The sequence below is a fragment of the Tursiops truncatus genome, chromosome 2, assembly GCF_011762595.2.
Source record: "Tursiops truncatus isolate mTurTru1 chromosome 2, mTurTru1.mat.Y, whole genome shotgun sequence".
NCBI classification, from domain to species: domain Eukaryota; kingdom Metazoa; phylum Chordata; class Mammalia; order Artiodactyla; family Delphinidae; genus Tursiops; species Tursiops truncatus.
Genome location: NC_047035.1, coordinates 87,445,299 through 87,464,807, shown reverse-complemented (window position 1 = coordinate 87,464,807; position 19,509 = coordinate 87,445,299). Strand labels below are relative to the sequence as shown.

General features: G+C 56.1%; 1 protein-coding gene across 2 annotated transcripts; it reads left to right on the top strand.

Annotated features, from left to right (window-relative positions):
• Positions 1-78: 78 nt before the first annotated feature.
• On the top strand, positions 79-19,125 carry DUOX2 (dual oxidase 2). Of its 2 annotated transcripts, XM_073800889.1 has the most exons (34): positions 79-224; positions 518-594; positions 882-971; positions 1,223-1,417; positions 1,986-2,173; positions 2,328-2,529; positions 2,628-2,794; positions 3,175-3,235; positions 3,384-3,480; positions 3,924-4,014; positions 4,289-4,391; positions 4,878-5,041; positions 5,576-5,751; positions 5,953-6,071; positions 6,433-6,570; positions 6,793-6,906; positions 7,104-7,306; positions 7,602-7,787; positions 8,563-8,788; positions 8,868-8,961; positions 10,563-10,750; positions 11,272-11,341; positions 11,766-11,849; positions 12,385-12,563; positions 12,721-12,951; positions 13,112-13,211; positions 13,918-13,967; positions 14,259-14,386; positions 14,638-14,791; positions 16,068-16,300; positions 16,526-16,684; positions 17,008-17,163; positions 17,314-17,442; positions 17,720-19,125. In XM_073800889.1, exons 2-34 carry the CDS (start codon positions 525-527, stop codon positions 17,840-17,842), a joined length of 4,668 nt encoding a protein of 1,555 aa, XP_073656990.1. In that variant the 5' UTR covers positions 79-224; positions 518-524; the 3' UTR covers positions 17,843-19,125. The 2 variants fall into 2 exon arrangements, with proteins under 2 accessions (XP_073656990.1, XP_019791007.2); XM_019935448.3 differs by lacking the exon at positions 79-224 and having other exon boundaries at positions 1,223-1,387.
• Positions 19,126-19,509: the final 384 nt, after the last annotated feature.

Below are 19,509 nucleotides of genomic sequence, written 5' to 3'. Positions count from 1 at the left end.
ACTTCTGACCCCGATGGGGGCCCTAAGCCAGAGGTCTGAGTGGAACTTGGGACCTGATCTTCCCATCCCTCATGTCCATGCACAGGCATTCACTGAGGGGTACGAGGGACTGCAGGTTCCAGATTCCCAGCTCACTAGCCACGTTCCTTTCCCTGCCTCCTCTAGGAGAAGCAGTTCTTGAGGGGTAGGACTCGAGGCTTTGTTCGGGACCTGGGAGGCTGGAGGTAAAGTCCTGCCAGGGACTGACAAGCCCCAAAGGATTTGTGCCTCCCGGGTTCCTGTGTGTGATCGGGGTTAGTTCTTCCACGGGGTGGAGGGTGGGGACCAGTGTCACTGCCTTGAGGGCTGCTTATGCGTTTAAAAAAGTGCCCCGCAGGTGCGGGTACTTGGTGACGTTTCTAAAAGCTTCGATCCAGAAGTGGACACGGCTGGTGCCTCCTCCTCCTGTGCCAACTGTCGGTGTGGGGGACGCCTGCTCCGTGTCTCTATGTACCACCTCCCACCCTTTTGGCCACAGGGTCAGCATGGTCCGTGCAAGGCCAGAGGCCCTGGTGCTCCTGGGAGCTCTGCTGACTGCACTCCTGGACCCAGCGGGTAAGTACCAGGCGCCCCTAGTTCGGGATGTCTCCCAGTTTCCCTTGGGAGTTGGGGAAGGGAGACGTGCAGGCAAGCGGCTTCCTGAGGCTGGAAGATCGGGTGAGATGGCTGAGCGGCTAAGCCAGATGGGAAACTTCCTGGCGCAGCCTAGACGCCGGGCGAGTATCGCCACTTGGGTCGGGTTGGGGGCGCTCGGCGGTCTGGAGAAGCACGGGCCGAGGCCGTCGGGTCCCAGAGGGGTCGCAGGGAGGCTAGCACTGAGTGGACCACCCTCTGACCCACAGGAGGCCAGGGCTCAGTCTCGCTGACCTGGGAAGTGCAGCGCTATGACGGCTGGTTCAACAACCTGAGGCACCACGAGCGTGGCGCTGCCGGTGCGTCCCTTGGTCTGGGGTGGAGAACGGCTAGTGAAGGGCAGGGTCGCGGGAGACCCGGCGCGGAGAAGCCGAGAGAGCGAGCCGCCAGCCGCCCGGCTGCCTGCGCCGCGAATTCCTGTACACCCCTGGGGACAGAAGAAGGGGTCTCGTCAGTGGGAGTGGGGAGTTGGAGGGAGGAGTAGAGCGAGTTTCGTGGGCTTGTTGGAGACGGAGTGCTCAGACAGAGCCCGGCTCCCTGCTTCCCACAGGCTCCCGACTGCGGCGCCTTGTACCTGCTAATTACGCGGACGGCGTGTATCAGGCTCTGGGGGAGCCGCTGCTGCCCAACCCGCGCCGACTCAGCAACGCCGCCATGCGGGGCAAAGCTGGGCTGTCATCCAGCCGCAATCGCACAGTGCTGGGGGTCTTCTTCGGTGAGAGCAAAGTGGGAGAACGCGTCTTCGGTGAGGGTTGACCTGGCGCTCAGCTCAGAGCCTGGGGAGAGGGGCCCTGAGGCCTCTCTGCAAGTCCACAGGAGACCGATACAAGACCCCGAACCACTTCCTCTCCCCACCAAGCCTCACTTCAAGCCTTTCTTCCTCTTGGAGGGATTTGGGGGTGTTGATTCGGGGGTATTTGCTCTCCTAATCTTTCTCTTATCACTGACTACAAACCCAGGAGTGCCACTAACCCTCATTATAGCTCTTAGAAGCTGATTCCACTACCGCCCCTCTCCTGTTGTGATTATATCTTCTCTCCCGCGAAGAGGGAGGGAGAGGCAGGATCTGTTAGGAGAGGGGGACTGGCTTGGGGGAGCCCTTACATTAATTCTATTATTTTGATTCTCCCAACAACATTATGGGGTGGGCGAGGAGGGTACTATAACCCCACTTTGCAAATTAGAAAAATGTTTTAGAGCTGGTGGCGCGGAATTTGCCTTGGAACATCTGCCTTTAGGCTCTTCAGAAATTGGCGTCAGCCTTGGCGGTGGGGAGTAGCAATTCTCACCAGTTTGCCCCCCGACGCCCGCAGGCTACCACGTGCTCTCGGACCTGGTGAGCGTGGAAAAGCCTGGCTGCCCAGCCGAGTTCCTCAACATCCACATCCCGCCCGGAGACCCCGTGTTCGATCGCGACCAGAGCGGGGACGTGGTGCTGCCCTTCCAGAGGAGTCGCTGGGACCCCGAGACCGGACAGAGCCCCAGCAACCCCCGGGACCTGGTGGGCAGGGCAGGCGGCTGGGGGGGTGGGGTGGGGCGGGACCTGAGGCAGCTGTGGAGAGGCTCCCACCACCCGCAACGGCCGCCCGGCCCTCGCCCGCCCTGAGCCGCCTCGGCCACCCGACCCCCGGCTCAGCCTCCCGCTGTCCCCGCAGACCAACGAGGCGACGGGCTGGCTGGACGGCAGCGCCATCTATGGCTCCTCGCACTCCTGGAGCGACGAGCTGCGCAGCTTCTCCGGTGGGCAGCTGGCGTCGGGGCCCGACCCCGCCTTTCCCCGGAACGCGCAGGACCCGCTGCGCATGTGGACTGCGCCCGACCCCGCCACGGGACGGCGCGGGCCCCGGGGGCTGTACGGTGAGGCGGCGGGGGCGCGGGCTTGGGGCCGACGAGGTGCGCCCTCCTCGGGCCCACCCGCGCTCAACTCCTCCCCTGTGTCCCCACCGCGCGGGCAGCCTTCGGGGCGGAGCGAGGGAACCGCGAGCCCTTCCTGCAGGCGCTGGGCCTGCTCTGGTTCCGCTACCACAACCTGTGGGCGCAGAAGCTGGCCCGCCAGCACCCGCTCTGGGATGACGAGGAGCTGTTCCAGCACGCGCGCAAGAGGGTCATCGCCACCTACCAGGTCGGTCGCGCAGCCCTGCCCCCACGTCCTTGTCCCCGGGAGACTCCGCTGCCCCGCAGAGCCCTCCATCCTTGGACAAGCCCACCCAGAAACACCCCTCCCCAGACAGCTACCGTCTAGGGAAAGTCCCTGAGAGTGATAAGGAGGCAAAGCGCTAGTTATACCAGAGGTTTTCTCGTGATTGTTATTTAGCTGCCCCTCCCCCCTGCCCTCGTTCCTCGTGGGCAACGGGAACCTCCTCCCCTCTCCTGTTTGAGTGTCTCTCCCGTGACTGCCCTGCCTGGTCCTCGTCTCACACCTAAGCCTTCCTTGAGCTCAGATCCTTCCTGGCCTTGCTGCTCCAGCGCTGGCCTCCCATTTCCCCCTCTCTTGACCCTCAGAACATCGCGATGTATGAGTGGCTGCCCAGCTTCCTGCAGCAAGCACCGCCGAATTACACAGGTGAGGGAGTTTGGGGAACACCTGGGCTGAGGGGGGGGTTGGGGGACGGGGAGGGGGTCAGGATCCATAGGGCAAAGAAGACAAGTGGGTTCGTGTGACGAGTGTGTGAGGGTAAAGAGCCTATTTCTCTTCTTACCCCTGTGGACAGAGTACTGCCCTTTCCTGGACCCCAGCATCTCTCCGGAGTTCCTGGTGGCCTCTGAGCAGTTCTTCTCCACCATGGTGCCCCCTGGCGTCTACATGAGGTGAGGGAGGGTCTGGCTGAGCATCACACTGGCAGAGGTGAAGAATTAGTGGTCTTGTGGGCCTGGGGCCTTTTTTACACCCCTACAGTTTCATGGGGGAAAAGAAGCAGAATTTGGTGCCCTGAAACAGCACCCTGGGGTAGGAAGTTCAGTCTTAACAGGAAAATCTCCCCATTTCCTCCTAATGGCTGAACTTCAGTTGTTGAGAGCAGGATTTGTCCAGCAGCTGGGTCACTCTCTTCCCTCCTTCCCTTCCTACCCTGTGTGGACAAAGAGCAACCTCTACCTTCAATCCGCACTCGTTGCCAAACCCCTGCCATGTTCAAGGAAGTTCCGAGGACACCTCTTAGTACTGGCCAGGCCCCCTCTGAATCCCTCGCCCCACTCAACCCCACCTCAACTTCTCTGAATTCTCTTACTGCATCCTTGATTCCCCATTTCAGAAACACCAGCTGTCATTTCCAGATGGTCCTGAATGAGGGTTTTGGCAGCTCCCCAGCTCTCAGAGTCTGCAACAGCTACTGGATTCGGGAGGTCAGCCTGGGGTCAGGGGCAAGGGGAGGTGGGTCAAGGTCAGTCTCATCACACAGGCTGGGAAAAGCAACAATTCCAGTTCTTAGGTGTTGCAGCTCCAGGGTGGTGGGAGTTGAAGGGTAGAGTGATCAGAAAATTATCTGGGGACAACAGCTCAAGAGAGTCTAGGACTGGCCAAGGGCCCTTTATCCTGAGGTGCTGCAGTGGTCCTGAGAAGGACCTGGCTTTAGGGAGGGGCCTGAGAACCTACCTTGAGTGTGTTGTTTTATTCCAGAACCCCAATCTGAACAGTGCCGAGGCAGTGAATCATCTGCTGCTGGGAATGGCCTCCCAGATTTCGGAGCGGGAGGACAACATAGTGGTTGAAGATCTGAGGGGTAAGCACTGGAGGCAGAGGGGATGAGGGCCCAGAGGTCCGGGAGCCTGGGGACCCTTCTGGGTTAAGCATCAGGCAGACCTAGGGTACCTATAAAGCAGGAACATAGATAAACACACAGCAAACAGCCATTAGAAGAAAACAAGCTTTATTCTAAATTACTAACATCTGAGGGTGTGGGGGAAGGGTGGCACCACAATCTCTGGTGCTTAGGTCGCTAAAGGTTTTTGTCCAGCCCTATGCTGAGGTTAAGTAGGTGGGATGGGGAATTTACTGCTTGGTGACTAGAACAGTCCTGAGTCTTAGGGGAAGAGTTTTGCCAGAAAAATTGCCCCTGGTCACACATGATGACAGTGACCCTGCACCAAGGCAGGGCACATGTCGAGGAGTGCTGAGTGTGGGTAATGCCAACAGCCCAATTCAAGGCTGCTGGGCGAAGAAGGGTTAGAGGGACTGAGCCTAGAGCCTGGTCCTCTCTCCTCCTCAGATTACTGGCCTGGCCCTGGCAAGTTCTCCCGCACTGACTATGTGGCCAGCAGCATCCAACGTGGCCGAGATATGGGGCTGCCCAGCTATAGCCAAGCCCGACAGGCCTTGGGGCTGGAGACCCCAGGGAACTGGAGTGACCTCAACACCACCGTGGACCGTCAGGTCAGGAATAGTGATGATGATAATGGCAGCTAAAGCTTTCTTGTGGTGATACTGTTCTAAGTCCTTTACACATGTAACACATTTAATCTATGTCAAGAACGTTACAGAGTAGAGACCATAATTATCGCCATTTTACTGATGACATAATTGGTAAGTCAGTCTTGGAAGCAGGATTTAAATTCAGCCATCTGATTCCAGAGTATCCTCACCACTGCATTGTACCATTACTGCAGAGTGGCCCCTGGGTTGGGTGCCATTTTCCTATTCCTGCAGGATCTCGCCCCATGAGTTGGGTGACCCTGAAGCTGCTGATCACTGGGGATAGGCGGTCTGGGTAGTGACGCACTGGTCCTCCCACCAGACTTGTCACCACCTGAGGAGTGCTGCCTAGATAGAGGACACTTCCTCAGGCCTGAGCAGCAAGCCAGGCAGCTGATGGGGTCCTGTGTTTGAGGGATGGGGCAATAGTGGCTGCCCTCCCAACACAAAACCGTATCCACGCTCACACGCTCCTCACTTCCTGTGTGGCCCCAGATGCTGGAGGCCATAGCCGCCCTGTACAACCAGGACGTGTCCCGGCTGGAGCTACTCCCCGGGGGGCTCCTGGAGAGCCATGGGGGCCCTGGACCCCTCTTCAGCACCATCGTCCTCGATCAGTTTGTGCGACTGCGGGATGGCGACCGCTACTGGTTTGAGAACAGCAGGAATGGGTGAGGCCTGCCTGGGTTCCCACCTCAGATTCTACCTCGGCCTGGGCCCCAGACCCTCTGCCTGTAAACAGCACCCGGATGTCCCAGCACCCCTCCCCAACCCCTCTCGATCTCTTTTCTCATCTGGGTCCCTGGGCCTGAGTTTGCTGGAGACCTGTGTCCCCTTCCCATCCCAACAATTCCTGGCTTTCTCTAACTTAGGCTATTCTCCACGGAGGAAATTGCAGAAATCAGAAACACCACTCTTCGGGACGTGCTGGTGGCTGTCACCAGCGTGAACCATAGTGCCCTGCAGCCCAATGTCTTTATTTGGCAACAAGGTGGGTGGCCTGGGAGAACACAAGCAATGGTGGCAGAGAAGAGACAGAGGTTGTGTGGGGATCACTTGGTGCTGTCCAGGGAGCTGGGCACCGGCAGCTCCTTCTGTGTTGGTCTGGGAGGCCTGCATTAGGCCACCTCCCCCAGTAGAGACTAGACTGGTTTGCAGGCTGAACCTTGTGGTCAAGTTGGGATAGATGCTGAGAGATGGGATGTGGAAGAGGAATTTTTGACGGGAACAAGTTCCAGGGAGGAGGGTTTGGGAGGGAGTGGGTACCTGGTCCTTTATAGGACAGAAGGGAAGGCTGCCTGGCCAAGGAGTGGGATCCTCAGGCCCTGAGATCTTCTGTGTCTTTCCCTCAGGTGCACCCTGCCCTCAGCCCCGGCAGCTCACAAGTGAAGGCTTGCCCCCCTGTGTGCCCCTGACTGTGACTCATTTCTTCGAGGGCAGTGGTCCTGGTTTTGGCATCACCATCGTGGCTCTGTGCTGTCTCCCCCTAGGTGAGCCCTTTACCCCTTCGCCCATTTCTCTTCTGGCTCCCCTCCTCCTCACAGACTGTCCCTGCCCCTCATTATCTGCTGGCCTGTAAGGCTAGCTCCTAGGTACATTTGAAGCCAGGCTCAAGGGGCCTTGGGAAGGGAGGGGCGGCAGCCAAAGCCTCAGTGAAGCTGTAGGCGAGGCCGCGCCCCCCCCACCCAGTGTCTCCTTCTGACCCCCTTCAGTGAGCCTGCTTATCTCTGGGGTGGTGGCCTATTTCCGGGGCCAAGAGCTCAAGAAGCTACAAAAGAAAGGCAGAGAGAGTGTGAAGAAAGAAGCAGCCAAAGATGGAATGTCAGGTGAGATGGGGCCAAGGGACGGGAAGAGGGAAGGGGACAGATGGGGGGGCGGTGCTGGGAGAAAGAACCAGGTTACAGATGTGGGGAGAGAGCCAGGCTTTGGGGGTGCCTGCTCAGACTGGCAGAGTGGAGCTAGCCTGAGGGCAGGGGCCTGGGGAACTTTGCTGAACCACTCTGCCCCATTGTCCCTTCCCTAGCGATGGAGTGGCCGGGACCCAGGGAGAGGAGCTATCCCATCACCATCCAGCTGCTCCCAGACAGGCGTCTGCAGGTCCTGGACAGGCGTCTCTCTGTGCTCCGCACCATCCAGCTGAGGCCCCCGCAGCAGGTCCACCTCATCCTGTCCAGCAACAGCGGACGCCGCACCCTGCTGCTCAAGATCCCCAAGGAGTATGACCTGGTATGGCCCATCCTGCCTCCCCAGCTTGGGCTGCCCTCGCACATCTCCCCTCTCACGGCGAGTCCTCTCCGGCCACCCCGTCCTCAGCTACAGAGCTCAGTTGTGAAGGCTGATGCTGGGAGGATCCACTCCTTTCAGAGGTCCCCAGCCCCACCACACTCTCCCTCTGATCCCCTTTGAGCCTCTCACCTGGCCCCAGCCGGGATGGAATGGGGGACAGCTTTTTTCTCCATCCCCCAACCCAAGACCCTCTGAGGGGAGGCTGAACCAGAAGCTTGAGCCTTCCTCCCACCAGGTGATGCTGTTTAACTCCGAGGAAGAGCGAGGCACCTTCGTGCAGCAGCTGCAGGGCTTCTGTGAGAGCTGGACTCTGGGCCTTGATGTGGCTGAGATGAGTGAGAACGAGCTGTTCAGGAAGGCTGTGACCAAGCAGCAGCGGGGCCGCATCCTGGAGGTCTTCTTCAGACACCTCTTTGCCCAGGTGCCTGACTGTGCCTTTTGGAGGCAGGACCGGGCCCAGGGGTTGAAGGGACCCTGGGCTGGACAGGACCCTATGTGGGGTGATCTAAGCTTCTGCTCTGCGGGCTGGAGATTTCAGTTTCCTCATCTATGAAACAGTGATTAAAATAGGATCCATCCCTCTAGGTTGCTGTGAGGATTCAGGGAGATGGTCTACATCAGTGGTTCTCAAAGTGTGGCCCCTGGACCAGCAGCAGCAGGCTCATCTGGGAATTTGTTAGAAATTCAAGTCCTCAGGCCCTTCCCCAAGACCTAGGAAATCAGGAACTCTGGGGTTGGGGCCCACAAGCCCACCAGAGGCTTCTGATTCACTCTAAAGTTTGATAAACACTGTTCTATGTGTGCTTGCTTCGTTATAGGCATTTAACAAATGGTAGTTACATGTATATGACTTTTAAAATCAGGCACATGACAGCCCTGTCTGAATTGACAAGAGAATGTATCTTTAGCCCCTTCCTCCCTGTCCACTTAATGTCTGCTGCAGCTTCTGTCCCCAGTGTAGGCTCTCTCACTTTGCATTCCCAAACCGTGCCCCTCCCCATTCCCACCCCATCCCCTGCTACAGTCACCCCCTCTGCAGGAAAGCAGAAGCCCAAGTCAGAAGTTTATCTAATGACCGTGAGCAGCCACCAGGACTCACCCTTTCTGAGCTGGACTTTGGGGAGATGTGAGAGGTCACTGAACTGCTTCCAGCCTCACCTCCTTCTCTCCTTCCCTCTGCTGCTGCCCGAGTGCAGGTGCTGGACATCGACCAGGCAGACGCCGGGACCCTGCCCCTGGATTCGTCACAGAAGGTGCGGGAGGCCCTGACGTGTGAGCTGAGCCGGGCCGAGTTTGCCGAGTCCCTGGGCCTCAAGCCCCAGGACATGTTTGTGGAGTCCATGTTTTCTCTGGCCGACAAGGACGGCAATGGCTACCTGTCCTTCCGGGAGTTCCTGGACGTCCTGGTGGTCTTCATGAAAGGTAGGGGGATGGTGGACCATCCCAGGAGTCAGGTGTCTTTCAGCAGAGAGTTGACGGGCATCCCCCTATGTCTTGCCAGGCTCCCCAGAGGACAAGTCCCGCTTGATGTTCACCATGTATGACCTTGATGGGAATGGCTTCCTCTCCAAGGACGAGTTCTTTACCATGATGCGGTATGGGGTGGGCCCCTCCAGTCCTGAGACTTCCTGATATTTTAAACAGGAAAACAGGTCAGGTCAGAGGAGGGTAGGCGAGGAGGTTGTGAGTCCATCTACATTGAGAGGTGGCCTAGGTACTATATCCTAGACGCTCAGAGCATCCAGCTTCAGAAGTTTATCTGGCCAGGCCCCTGCCTCCAGGAGAGTCTGTATTTGCAGTGCCAACACCACCAGAAAATTCTCCCCTAGTTACAAAAGACAACCAACATCAAGATGACCAGTAACAAAGCCCACTAACCCCTTCTGGATGCCTTTGGGTCTTTGCTAACTCTTCAAATGCTGTGCTTTACACAGTGAGATAATGAATCATGGAGGACGGATGCCCTGGGTTACTGCCAGTATTAACCACCATGACAGGCAGGAGGAGAAACATGGAAAGTTCTTCTATATTCCAACCCTTCTCTCTTCCTGCTTCTTAAGCCATTTCTGGTTGTGGTGTGCCGATAAAGACCAGTTTTGAGCTCACAGGCTTATTCCTGAAGACCGTGCTCCACAGCTGCCTACAGCTCTATAAGGACAGGGTTCATATCTCTCTTTGTTCCCTGCTGAATCCCCTCCTCCGCACTGTGATTGGCACATAGCAGGCATTCAATACATAGTTAACTGAATCAGATGAAACAAATAAGTAAATGAATAAACAGAATGCGTAGAACAGCCCAGACCCTTTTAACTCTTCTACCCCTGTAAGCCTCCTCATTGCTTTCAGCTTTCACCTTAACTGTCACATTCTTTACAGTCCAGATACCACAACTGGACATGGGCTTCTGAAAGGGCTAGGGCGAGGCGCATTGCAGTTGTCCCTCGCTGGGCGTGCTGCTGCAGGACCCTCTAGGAGACGGTCTCTGCCCCCAGGGGCTGAGGTCCACCTCCTTGGCCTGTACTCAGTGTGGCTCTTGCTCAGTCTCACCCTGAGCCAGTGGGATGATGTGTTTTTTAATGTGATGGCAGTGCTTGCTGTGCCGTGCACACAAAAGTCTTTTTCTGCTGGACTCACACAAACTTGCATGTTTGTTTGCTTTTGTCCCAAAAGCACAGTCTAAGAAAAGAGTTATGGCCACTGTAGCTGCCACTGTGGGTGCTGTCACATTGGGTGCGGAGATACTCCTGCCTATGCCCCAGGCTGTTGGCACAAGGCAGCAGCAGCCAGTGCAGCTACATCTCCTCTCCCAACCCCCCGCTGGACCACGAACGGGGTGCTCAGCGGTGGTGTGGGAGGTATCAACATAAGAGCCTGCCACGTGAGAGAGCCATGGCACACCTGGACAAGTCCCTACACTAAGTGGACATTCATCCCAGCTGTAGGTGCCCCCCTGTTTGGGGACTGCTTTCTTTAACTGGTCAAGGTCACTTTGAATTTTGTTCTGCCTTTTGAGCCCTTGGCCACCCCACCCAGCTTAGCGTCAGCAGCAGGCTGGATGAACACCTTCTCAGTGCCATTTCCTGGGTCACTGGTAACCACATTAGATAGGCCGGGACCCACCCCACCCAGCACCTGCCTGAACCTGACCTTGCCAGGTGACAGGCTGCGTTCGTCTCTCCTCCCTCCCCCTGCCCAGGTCCTTCATCGAGATCTCCAACAACTGCCTGTCCAAGGCCCAGCTGGCTGAGGTGGTGGAGTCCATGTTCCGGGAGTCGGGCTTCCAGGACAAGCAGGAGCTGACGTGGGAGGACTTCCACTTCATGCTGCGGGACCATGACAACGAGCTCCGCGGCACCCAGCTCTGTGTCAAGGGTGGAGGTGGAGGTGTGTGAGTTTGGAAGGCGTCAGGAATGGACGTGTCTTCAAAATGAGAGTTCCTGGTGCATAGCACTCAGGTCTTATTTCTCTTTTAGTCCTTGGTGCCTGGTAGAGAGCCAGGCACGTGTAATCAAGGGCATCACATACACCTGCGCAATTTATGCACAAAGATACCCACTGAGGGGTCAGGGCAGGCTGAAGTCCAGCCTACATTCTACACACCAACCATGTGCATTGGTCTGGGGTGTGTCTGGCCAGAGGAAGAGGCCCTATTTTCTCTACACAAAGGACCTGCAGGGTTGCATCCGCCTGGAGGGGGGCCCCTTTTCTAATTGCACTCAGTTGCCACATTGTCTAGCAGTGGCCGCCGCCCTGTGTACAGTGGGTGCTCGGTGTGGGCAGTGAGGGGAGCAAGGCTGGGGAAAGAGATGGGAACACGACCAAGTCACTGGCAAGTGCCACGGCAGCCTTCCTAGGACAGTCTCCTCCCTCGTGGGGAAGCCCGTCCAGCTTCTTGTTCTCCCCAGGTACTGGAGACATTCTTAAACCAAACGTCAGCTGTCGAGTGTCATTCATCACTCGGACTTCTGGGGAACGGTGAGTGGGAATGGGGCACTGGGAGGTGCCCCGGCTGGGTCCCCTGCAGAGAAATGAAGGAGTAGGGCTGGTGGAATCAGCCCCTGGGCCAGACATTTGCTCTGAAAGTAGCTTTCAGCGCACGGTTGTTCTAGCCCAAGTTCCAGCTGCCTCACACACATAACCCCTTACTGCTCAGGAGCCTGGCTCTCTCCCTGCCCCTCCAGGACAGAATCATTCTACAGAACATGTGATCAGATCATGTTCATTCCTTCTGTCTTGCCTTCTGCCTGGCTTCTTTCTGACCGGTTTTATGGGCAGGTTCTGTGGACAGAAATGAGTCCCAGGATCTATCCCCTCCCACACCAGCCCCAACTCTGACTTGGCAGTTCTTCTCCTGGCTGCAAAGACAAGGGGAGAATGAAACCCATTTTTCTCTTCTCAGTTCTTACCCTCAGGGAGTGGGGCTCCCTGTCTCAGAAGCCCCAGAGTTGGGAGGCCCTGGGTTGAAGAAGAGGTTTGGCAAAAAGTAAGTGTTTCCCAGACCCTTGACCCAAGGAGACACGGGGAGAAGTCTCAGGGTCTCTGGTCTGCGCACACCCCCACACACGAGGAACCATCCTGAGACTCATTCCAGGTGTCCCTGACCGGATTGGCAGGCTATTGAGTTAATGACTCTTCCACCTCTTCCAACCTCTGCACCCTAATCTTCAGGCAGGGGGCCTGGCACTCAGATGCAACACCAGGCAGTGAGGGGTCTCCTGGCTCCTGCCTGCTTTGGGCACAGCAGTGAGGCCTGTGCAGGGAGCAGGAAGAAGGAAGCACAGAACAGAGAGGAGGAGGTGGAGACGGAGTCGTGGGGAGACGGAGGAGTGGGTGGAGAGGGCAAATAAAGCCGAGAGGTAAAGGCTTGGCAGAGTGGATTCTACCCCCCAAAAGCTTTTTCTTTCATCTGTTGTGGCCCATCCTGACCGCTACCAGATCACCAGGTCTCCTTCATAGGGTGGCATTTAGGGGAGGACAGGGTGCCCTGATCTCGGGCCACCTGCCTCCCATTGCTGCAGGGCAGTGGTGCCCCCTCCCCGGCTATACACAGAGGCGCTGCGGGAGAAGATGCAGCGGGGCTTCCTGGCCCAGAAGCTGCAGCAGTACAAGCGCTTTGTGGAGAACTACCGGCGGCACATCGTGGTCGTGGCAATCTTCTCAGCCATCTGTGCCGGACTGTTTGTGGAGCGTGCTTACTGTAAGGAGAGTTCCAGGTTGTGGGCAGTGGGAGGGGAGACGTGAGAGCCTTCTGGTTGTTACTCTTGATCCTCAGGCATCTGGATAGGGGAGCCCAGCTGTTCTGACTGGGGTCCAGGCTTCTGTGCTGTGCTGATCCACCCCCACTGTGCCCCCAGACTATGCCTTTGCCTCGCCACCCTCGGGCATTGCAGAGACCACCCTCGTGGGCATCATCCTGTCACGGGGCACGGCGGCCAGCGTCTCCTTCATGTTCTCCTACATCCTGCTCACCATGTGCCGCAACCTCATTACCTTCCTGAGAGAGACCTTCCTCAACCGCTACGTGCCCTTCGATGCTGCCGTGGACTTCCATCGCTGGATCGCCATGGCTGCTGTCGTCCTGGCCAGTATGTGGCTCCTGGGCACGCTCGCCACTGCTGCAGTCCCCTGGGTCGAGCTGTGGGGGAGGCAGTGGGGAGACTGGAGCTACTTATACTTCCTGTTCTCCTCGGGGCTGGAGGTAGAGTTGGCCCTGGAGGCGTCTCTAACAGGATGTGTCTCTTTCAGTTTTGCACAGTGCTGGCCACGTGGTGAATGTCTACATCTTCTCAGTCAGCCCCCTCAGCCTGCTGGCCTGCATCTTCCCCAGCGTCTTTCTGAATGATGGGTCAGTTTTGGGGAGGGTCCCCCTTGGGAATCCTGGGGCAGGCCTCAGGGTACAACAGAAAAGAGGTAGATGGCCCTAGACCCTCCACTCTCTCACTAAGTGAGGGCGAGAAGCTAGCATCCTCGGGGAAGCTGAGAGATGACTTCCTTGCCCTCAGGAAGGAAGCAGGCCGTAATTGGCCAGGAAAGGAGTTTGGGAGATGAAGTCGGAGCCTCTTTCTCACGCGTACCTGACACATAGCTTGCTATCTCAGCCTACTGTCCATTCACTGGGCAAATATTTGTGGAATACGTCCTGTGTGTCCATCCAGGAGCCAAAGAGTAGGGATGCCAAGATACATGCAGTCGTTCAACAAATATTTATTGAGCATTTACTCTGTGCTGGGCATTGTTTGAGCATAGGGATAGAGCATGGAGGTAAGCTCCCTGCCCTCATGGAGCTTACAGAATATGAACCAAGCACTTCAAGGAAGCAAAGGTCAGCTGCAGTAGGAGAATTCAAGATAACACAGGAGGAAGAATTGCTTTGAGATCAGAGGGTGGAACTGCAGGAGGCTGGGTGCCATGTTCTTTGGAAGGACCCTTGGCCATCTGGGTTGAGGCCCAGTAACCTCCGCATTCAAGGCCGTCAGGAAGAGAGTCACATTGCAACAGTGGTGGAGCCCCTCCTGCCCCAGCCTGAGGCTCTGGGTGTCTTTGTCCTACAGGTCCAAGCTTCCCCAGAAGTTCTACTGGTGGTTCTTCCAGACAGTCCCAGGTAAAGAGTAGACTGTATGTGGAGTCTGGGGTTTCTGTCTGAGGACTTTTGCTTTTGTCCTCCCTCATCTTCCCATGAATACACACTTGTCTATAGTGGTCATAGGATCCCTTTGCAGCCTCCAGCACAAGCCTCAGCTCCAGCTTCTTTGGGCAAGCTGTTCTGGGAGCCAGGGAGGGATGAGAGAGGTCAGGGAAGAAGAGCGGAATGGGGAAATGCCCTCTGGCATTCTCAGCCCAGGCTGAGGTCCCGAGGCCAGGGGCTCTCTGACCCTGTCCCCGCTGCCACCAGGTATGACAGGGGTGCTCCTGCTCCTGGTTCTCGCCATCATGTACGTCTTCGCCTCCCACCACTTCCGGCGCCGCAGCTTCCGGGGCTTCTGGCTGACCCACCACCTCTACATTCTGCTCTACGTGCTGGTGAGGGACTTCTCTGGGCAGGGCCAGGCCACAAGGCAGAGATGAGCACTCATGATGTGGGGAGGGAGCAGGGTGAATTGGACGCGAGATCTCAGACCGAGACCCCAGACCCGAGACCACAGCCTATGGAGCCTATGCCAGCCCCACCTACCCTGCCCAGGCCCAGGGCCCAGGCAGGAAGTATCTGGGTAGGGTGGGTGCAGGAAGGGGGCCAGCTGGGCCTGAGCTATACTAACTGACCATGTCTCCAGCTCATCATTCACGGCAGCTTCGCTCTGATCCAACTGCCCCGTTTCCACATCTACTTCCTGGTGCCAGCACTTATCTATGTGGGGGACAAGCTGGTGAGCCTGAGCCGGAAGAAGGTGGAGATAGGCGTGGTGAAAGCAGAACTGCTGCCTTCAGGTACCAGGCCTTGCCTGACCCTCGCTGGGCAGCATTGGAGGTCAACTCATGGGACGTGGGAAGACAGCTCCCCAGGCCTCCTCATCCCATTGCTGCCTCCGTTAGCCTCTCAGGGACCCCTGCAGCTTTCCTGATGGAACTACAGCCCCCAAAAGAGCTGTGTTTAGTTCCCAGGAGGACTTACAGACAGTGAGAAGTGACTATGAGAAGAGGAGGCTGAAAGTGCATTCAGAGGTGTTTAAGGACAAGAAAGACCCGCGCTTGTGTGGCCTGGGTGCAGGGTGGGGAACCATACACCCCTCTCCCATTCCGTCCCTCAGAATAACCTCTCTTCAGAGACAGATAAATGGCCCAGACTGCAAGAGTCTGTTGTTGATAGTCAATGTTGGCCAGAGTGGGGATTCACATCAATGTAAAGGGTGGTGGAAGATGACTTAAGTGACAAGGGGCCAGCTAACCTTCAGGACTCACATAGTAAGAAAATTAAACCTCACTTCAACTGTATTTCAATCAAGATTATTTAAGAACAAAGTCTCAGCATGGTATTAGCATGCCTTCTGCATCCTCCAGTACTTGCGAATCTCCTTTTTCCACAAAGAGAGAACAAGCCTGAGGCTCAGCTATGGTCAGGCAACAAACAGTATCCAGCTAAAATTTGATAAAACATGGTACCTTCTGTTTAGACCACATGATACTTAGGCAAGGCAATGTAGGGTATTGGTTAAGAGCTTGGACTCTGGAGCTAGATAGAGCACGGCCTCTGGAGCTAGATAGAGCACATGATGCTGGTTTTCTACTCACCTTAGGGACCTAAATGTTCTTCTCAAGGTAAATTGAATTGAAAAAGTAAGTCAATTTAAAGAAAAATGTTAGATAAATGATAGTGCAGCAGGTGTGCTGATATGGCCCACCATAAAGGTAACCCTCATATGGTGGAGGTTTGGCAAACACTGAGATGGTACCTGGGGAGCCTGAGGTCCCCTGACCTAGTAGGCTGGTATCCAGGACAGTGGTATCAGGCCTGGGCCCTCAGTGGGAAGAAGCAGCAAAGAGGAGGGGAGGGGCTGGAACAGGAGAGCAGAGAAGCCCAGCTCTTGAGTTACCCAGGAAACAGAGAAGGGCGCCCTCCAACTCCCAGCCCCAGAAGCCATACTCGCTCAGATCATGTTACTACTCCCTGTGCCTCAGGTGTGTGGAGAGGACAGGGTACCTGCCAGTCCTCAGGTACCAGGAGCAAGCCCTCTGATCCCTGCCCCTCCCTGCCCATGACCCCCAGGAGTGACCCACCTTGAGTTCCAGCGGCCCCAAGACTTTGAGTACAAGTCAGGACAGTGGGTGCGGATCGCCTGCCTGGCTCTGGGGACCAACGAGTACCACCCCTTCACCCTGACTTCTGCACCCCACGAGGACACGCTTAGCCTGCACATCCGGGCAGCAGGGCCCTGGACCACCCGCCTCAGGGAGATCTACTCACCCGTGACGGGTGACAGCTGTGCCAAACATCCAAAGGTGCCCATCACTGGGAACCACTTTTGGGGTTCTGGCATTGATAGAAGGTCCCCACCCTCCCCGACCTTGGGATAAGATGCTCCAGCCACCCCAAAGCCAGACTGGGAGAGGGCTGGGGTGCCTCAAAGAAACTAGTTCTCCCTGTCCTCCCTGCCCCCCCCCCCATTTCTAACCTCAGAGCTGGGGAAGGGCCAGGCTCATCTCATCTTCCTCTTCTGTTGGCAGCTGTACCTCGATGGACCATTTGGAGAGGGCCACCAGGAGTGGCATAAGTTTGAGGTGTCCGTGCTGGTGGGAGGGGGCATTGGGGTCACCCCCTTTGCCTCCATCCTCAAAGACCTGGTCTTCAAATCATCCTTAGGCAGCCAAATGCTCTGTAAAAAGGTGAGTGTCCCTCTCCCATTCTTCAAAGAAATGGGGACAGACAGCCTGATTGTGTCCCCACATCCCAGCAGAGTAGCATGATAAAAAGTCCCTGGCTCCTAGGCAACTGGTTCTGCTGGGACCATTCATACCCAGTTGCCCAGATGGCAAACATTTGAGGGAGGGTAGGAGGTGTAGCCAGAAGAGCCTCTGCTGGGATCTGTGGCTAAGAAGCCTTGGATCAGGCCTGTGGGGGTCCAGGGCTTCCCACCATCTCAGTATAAGCATCTGGGTAGAGGAATCTTGAGCTGAGCTGAGTCAGAGCTTTAGTTGTGTGTCCCCAGATCTACTTCATCTGGGTGACACGGACCCAGCGGCAGTTTGAGTGGCTGGCTGACATCATCCGGGAGGTGGAGGAGAATGACCACCAGGACCTGGTGTCTGTGCACATCTACATCACCCAGCTGGCTGAGAAGTTTGACCTCAGGACCACCATGCTGGTACGTCAGGGCCGGCCAGGCAGGGCAGCTCAGTGGGTATGTGGGTTGAGGGTAAGGATGGCCAAGGCAGGTGGGTGGACCGCCATCTGGACTAGGAGCTGACCCTGGTTCTGCCTGGCTGTGACCTTCCTCCTCTACTCCCTCCCCCAGTACATCTGTGAGCGGCACTTCCAGAAGGTGCTGAACCGGAGTCTGTTCACGGGCTTGCGCTCCATCACCCACTTTGGCCGACCCCCCTTCGAACCCTTCTTCGACTCTCTGCAGGAGGTCCACCCAAAGGTCAGTCCCACCCCGACCCATCCTTCCCCTGCCAGGACTTCCTGGCCCTCAAGCAGCCTGCAGCTGGGTACTGAGCAGAGGACCTCAGGATGGGGTCAAGCATTGGAGAAGGGCTTCAAACCCCACCCCCTGCCTCCCCAACTCAAGCTGCCTTCTCAGGGCCTGGGGTCAATGGCCTGGTCATTCCAGCCAGGCTTGAGAAGCAGCTCCCTCCTGGGGAGGAAGCCCACAGGCCTCTGCTTCTCTGCAACCACTGCCCCCCCCACACCCTTGACAGGTGAGGAAGATTGGGGTGTTTAGCTGCGGCCCTCCAGGAATGACCAAGAATGTAGAGAAGGCCTGTCAGCTCATCAACAGGAAGGACCAGGCCCACTTTGTGCACCACTATGAGAACTTCTGAGCCCTCCCTCCCTGGTTCCTGATCCCTCCGTGGACCAGCCCTGCCAGCAGTTTCTGTCAGAATTCACCTCAGGCCTCAGCTGGAGAGCTGGAAGAGCCTCTCCCTCATTGCCCCATCTGTCCCAGGCTCTGAGAAGATAGAGGAGACCCTTCTAGCTTAAGCCACAGCAGGCTGTGGCAGACCAAGTGGGGAGGGGACAGTCCCTGCCTTGTGACAACTATGGAGGTGAAGAGATACAACCGCATTTTCCTGATAGGTCCCCATGTCTGTTTTCCTCCCAGAAAATCAATGTATTGCTTTGGTATTTTCTTGGCCTAGGCATTTGAGGGAGGACAGGGTGGGGATACCTGGTGTGAAGAGAGGGTTCAGAGTGAGAATCTCCTCAGAGCCCAGCTCAGAAGTTGCGATGCTAAACCTGGATGGCCTGCCTGCCTCAATTCAGTCTCCGAGGCCTTTTCCCTCCAGCTCTACCCCCCAACCCATTCCTGCTCTGAGAGGATCAGGAACCCTGAGGAGCAACCAGCAACACCCGCTGCCCTCACCTCTTGGCTGGCCCTTCTCTTAGCCTGCTGGAGCAGCCCCTCAGCTCTGGTACCAAGGGAGTCCAGCCTCTCTGCCAATCATCCAGAGTTCCCACTCAGCTCCCCTCCTCCACAGGACTTGGATGACCAACTGTCCCAGTTTGCCCAAGACTCTCCCAGTCTTGGCACTGAAAGTCTCTTGTCCTAGGAAACCCCTCGGTCCCAGGCAAATCAGGGCAGTTGGTCACCTTCCACAGGAGCCAATCTGGGACATCACCTCCATACTCTTTAAGACCCTTCCTTTTCCTTCTTCAACTGGCTCTTTCCTCAAAAGCTAAGCTGTAATTTAAAAAAAACAAAAGGTATAATTTGCATAAAGTGTACAAATCTTAAAGTTACCATGTACTACATATGTTACTACTACCCAAATCAAGATATAGAACATTTCCATCACCCCAGAAACTTCCCTGTACCCCTTCCAGTCAGTCTCCCCAAGCCTTAGAAGCAACCACAGATGTGATTTTTTGTTATTACTCCAGATTCATTTGGTCATACTGAATGTACTCTTTTGAAACTGACTTGTTTTACTTAGCACAATGTCTCTGTGATTCATCCATGTTGTATATATCAGTAGTTTGTTCCTTTTTATTGATGTGTCGTATTCCATTGTAGAGATTACCACAGTTTATCCAATCTTCTGTTAATAGACATTTAGATTGTTTCTGGTTTTTGATAATTATGAATAAAGCTGCTATGAACTTTCTTAGGACTTATCTTTTGGTGAACATAATGCACTCATTCCTCTTGGGTATGTATCTAGGAGTAAAATTGCTGGGTAATAGCGTCCTCCAGCCAATAGGATCTGTGGCAGGGAGAGTTTCAGGCCATCTCCACATTCCTGCCCCAGGCTTCTGTCCTCATTGGTCATACTCTACCTCTTCTGACAGGTCAGATGCCTTTAGCTCCCTACCCTCTGTACTGAAGGAATCTCTCTGACAGAACTGGAAGAGCACCAGATCAGGAGCTAAGAGACCTGGATACGAGTGCCAACTTTGCCTATATGTAGCTACCGAGGAAAATCCCTCAACTTCTCTGAGCCTGTTTTCTCATGTATTAAAATGTCTGTGTGGGTATTAGAAAGACAGT

Excerpts from the sequence above, each read along its gene's own strand:
- DUOX2 (XM_073800889.1), top strand. The coding sequence starts at position 525 with ATGGTCCGTGCAAGGCCAGAGGCCCTGGTGCTCCTGGGAGCTCTGCTG. Across the intron at positions 2,174-2,327 it reads CCAGCAACCCCCGGGACCTG|ACCAACGAGGCGACGGGCTG; the intron begins GTGGGCAGGGCA and ends CTGTCCCCGCAG. Across the intron at positions 2,795-3,174 it reads GGGTCATCGCCACCTACCAG|AACATCGCGATGTATGAGTG; the intron begins GTCGGTCGCGCA and ends CTTGACCCTCAG.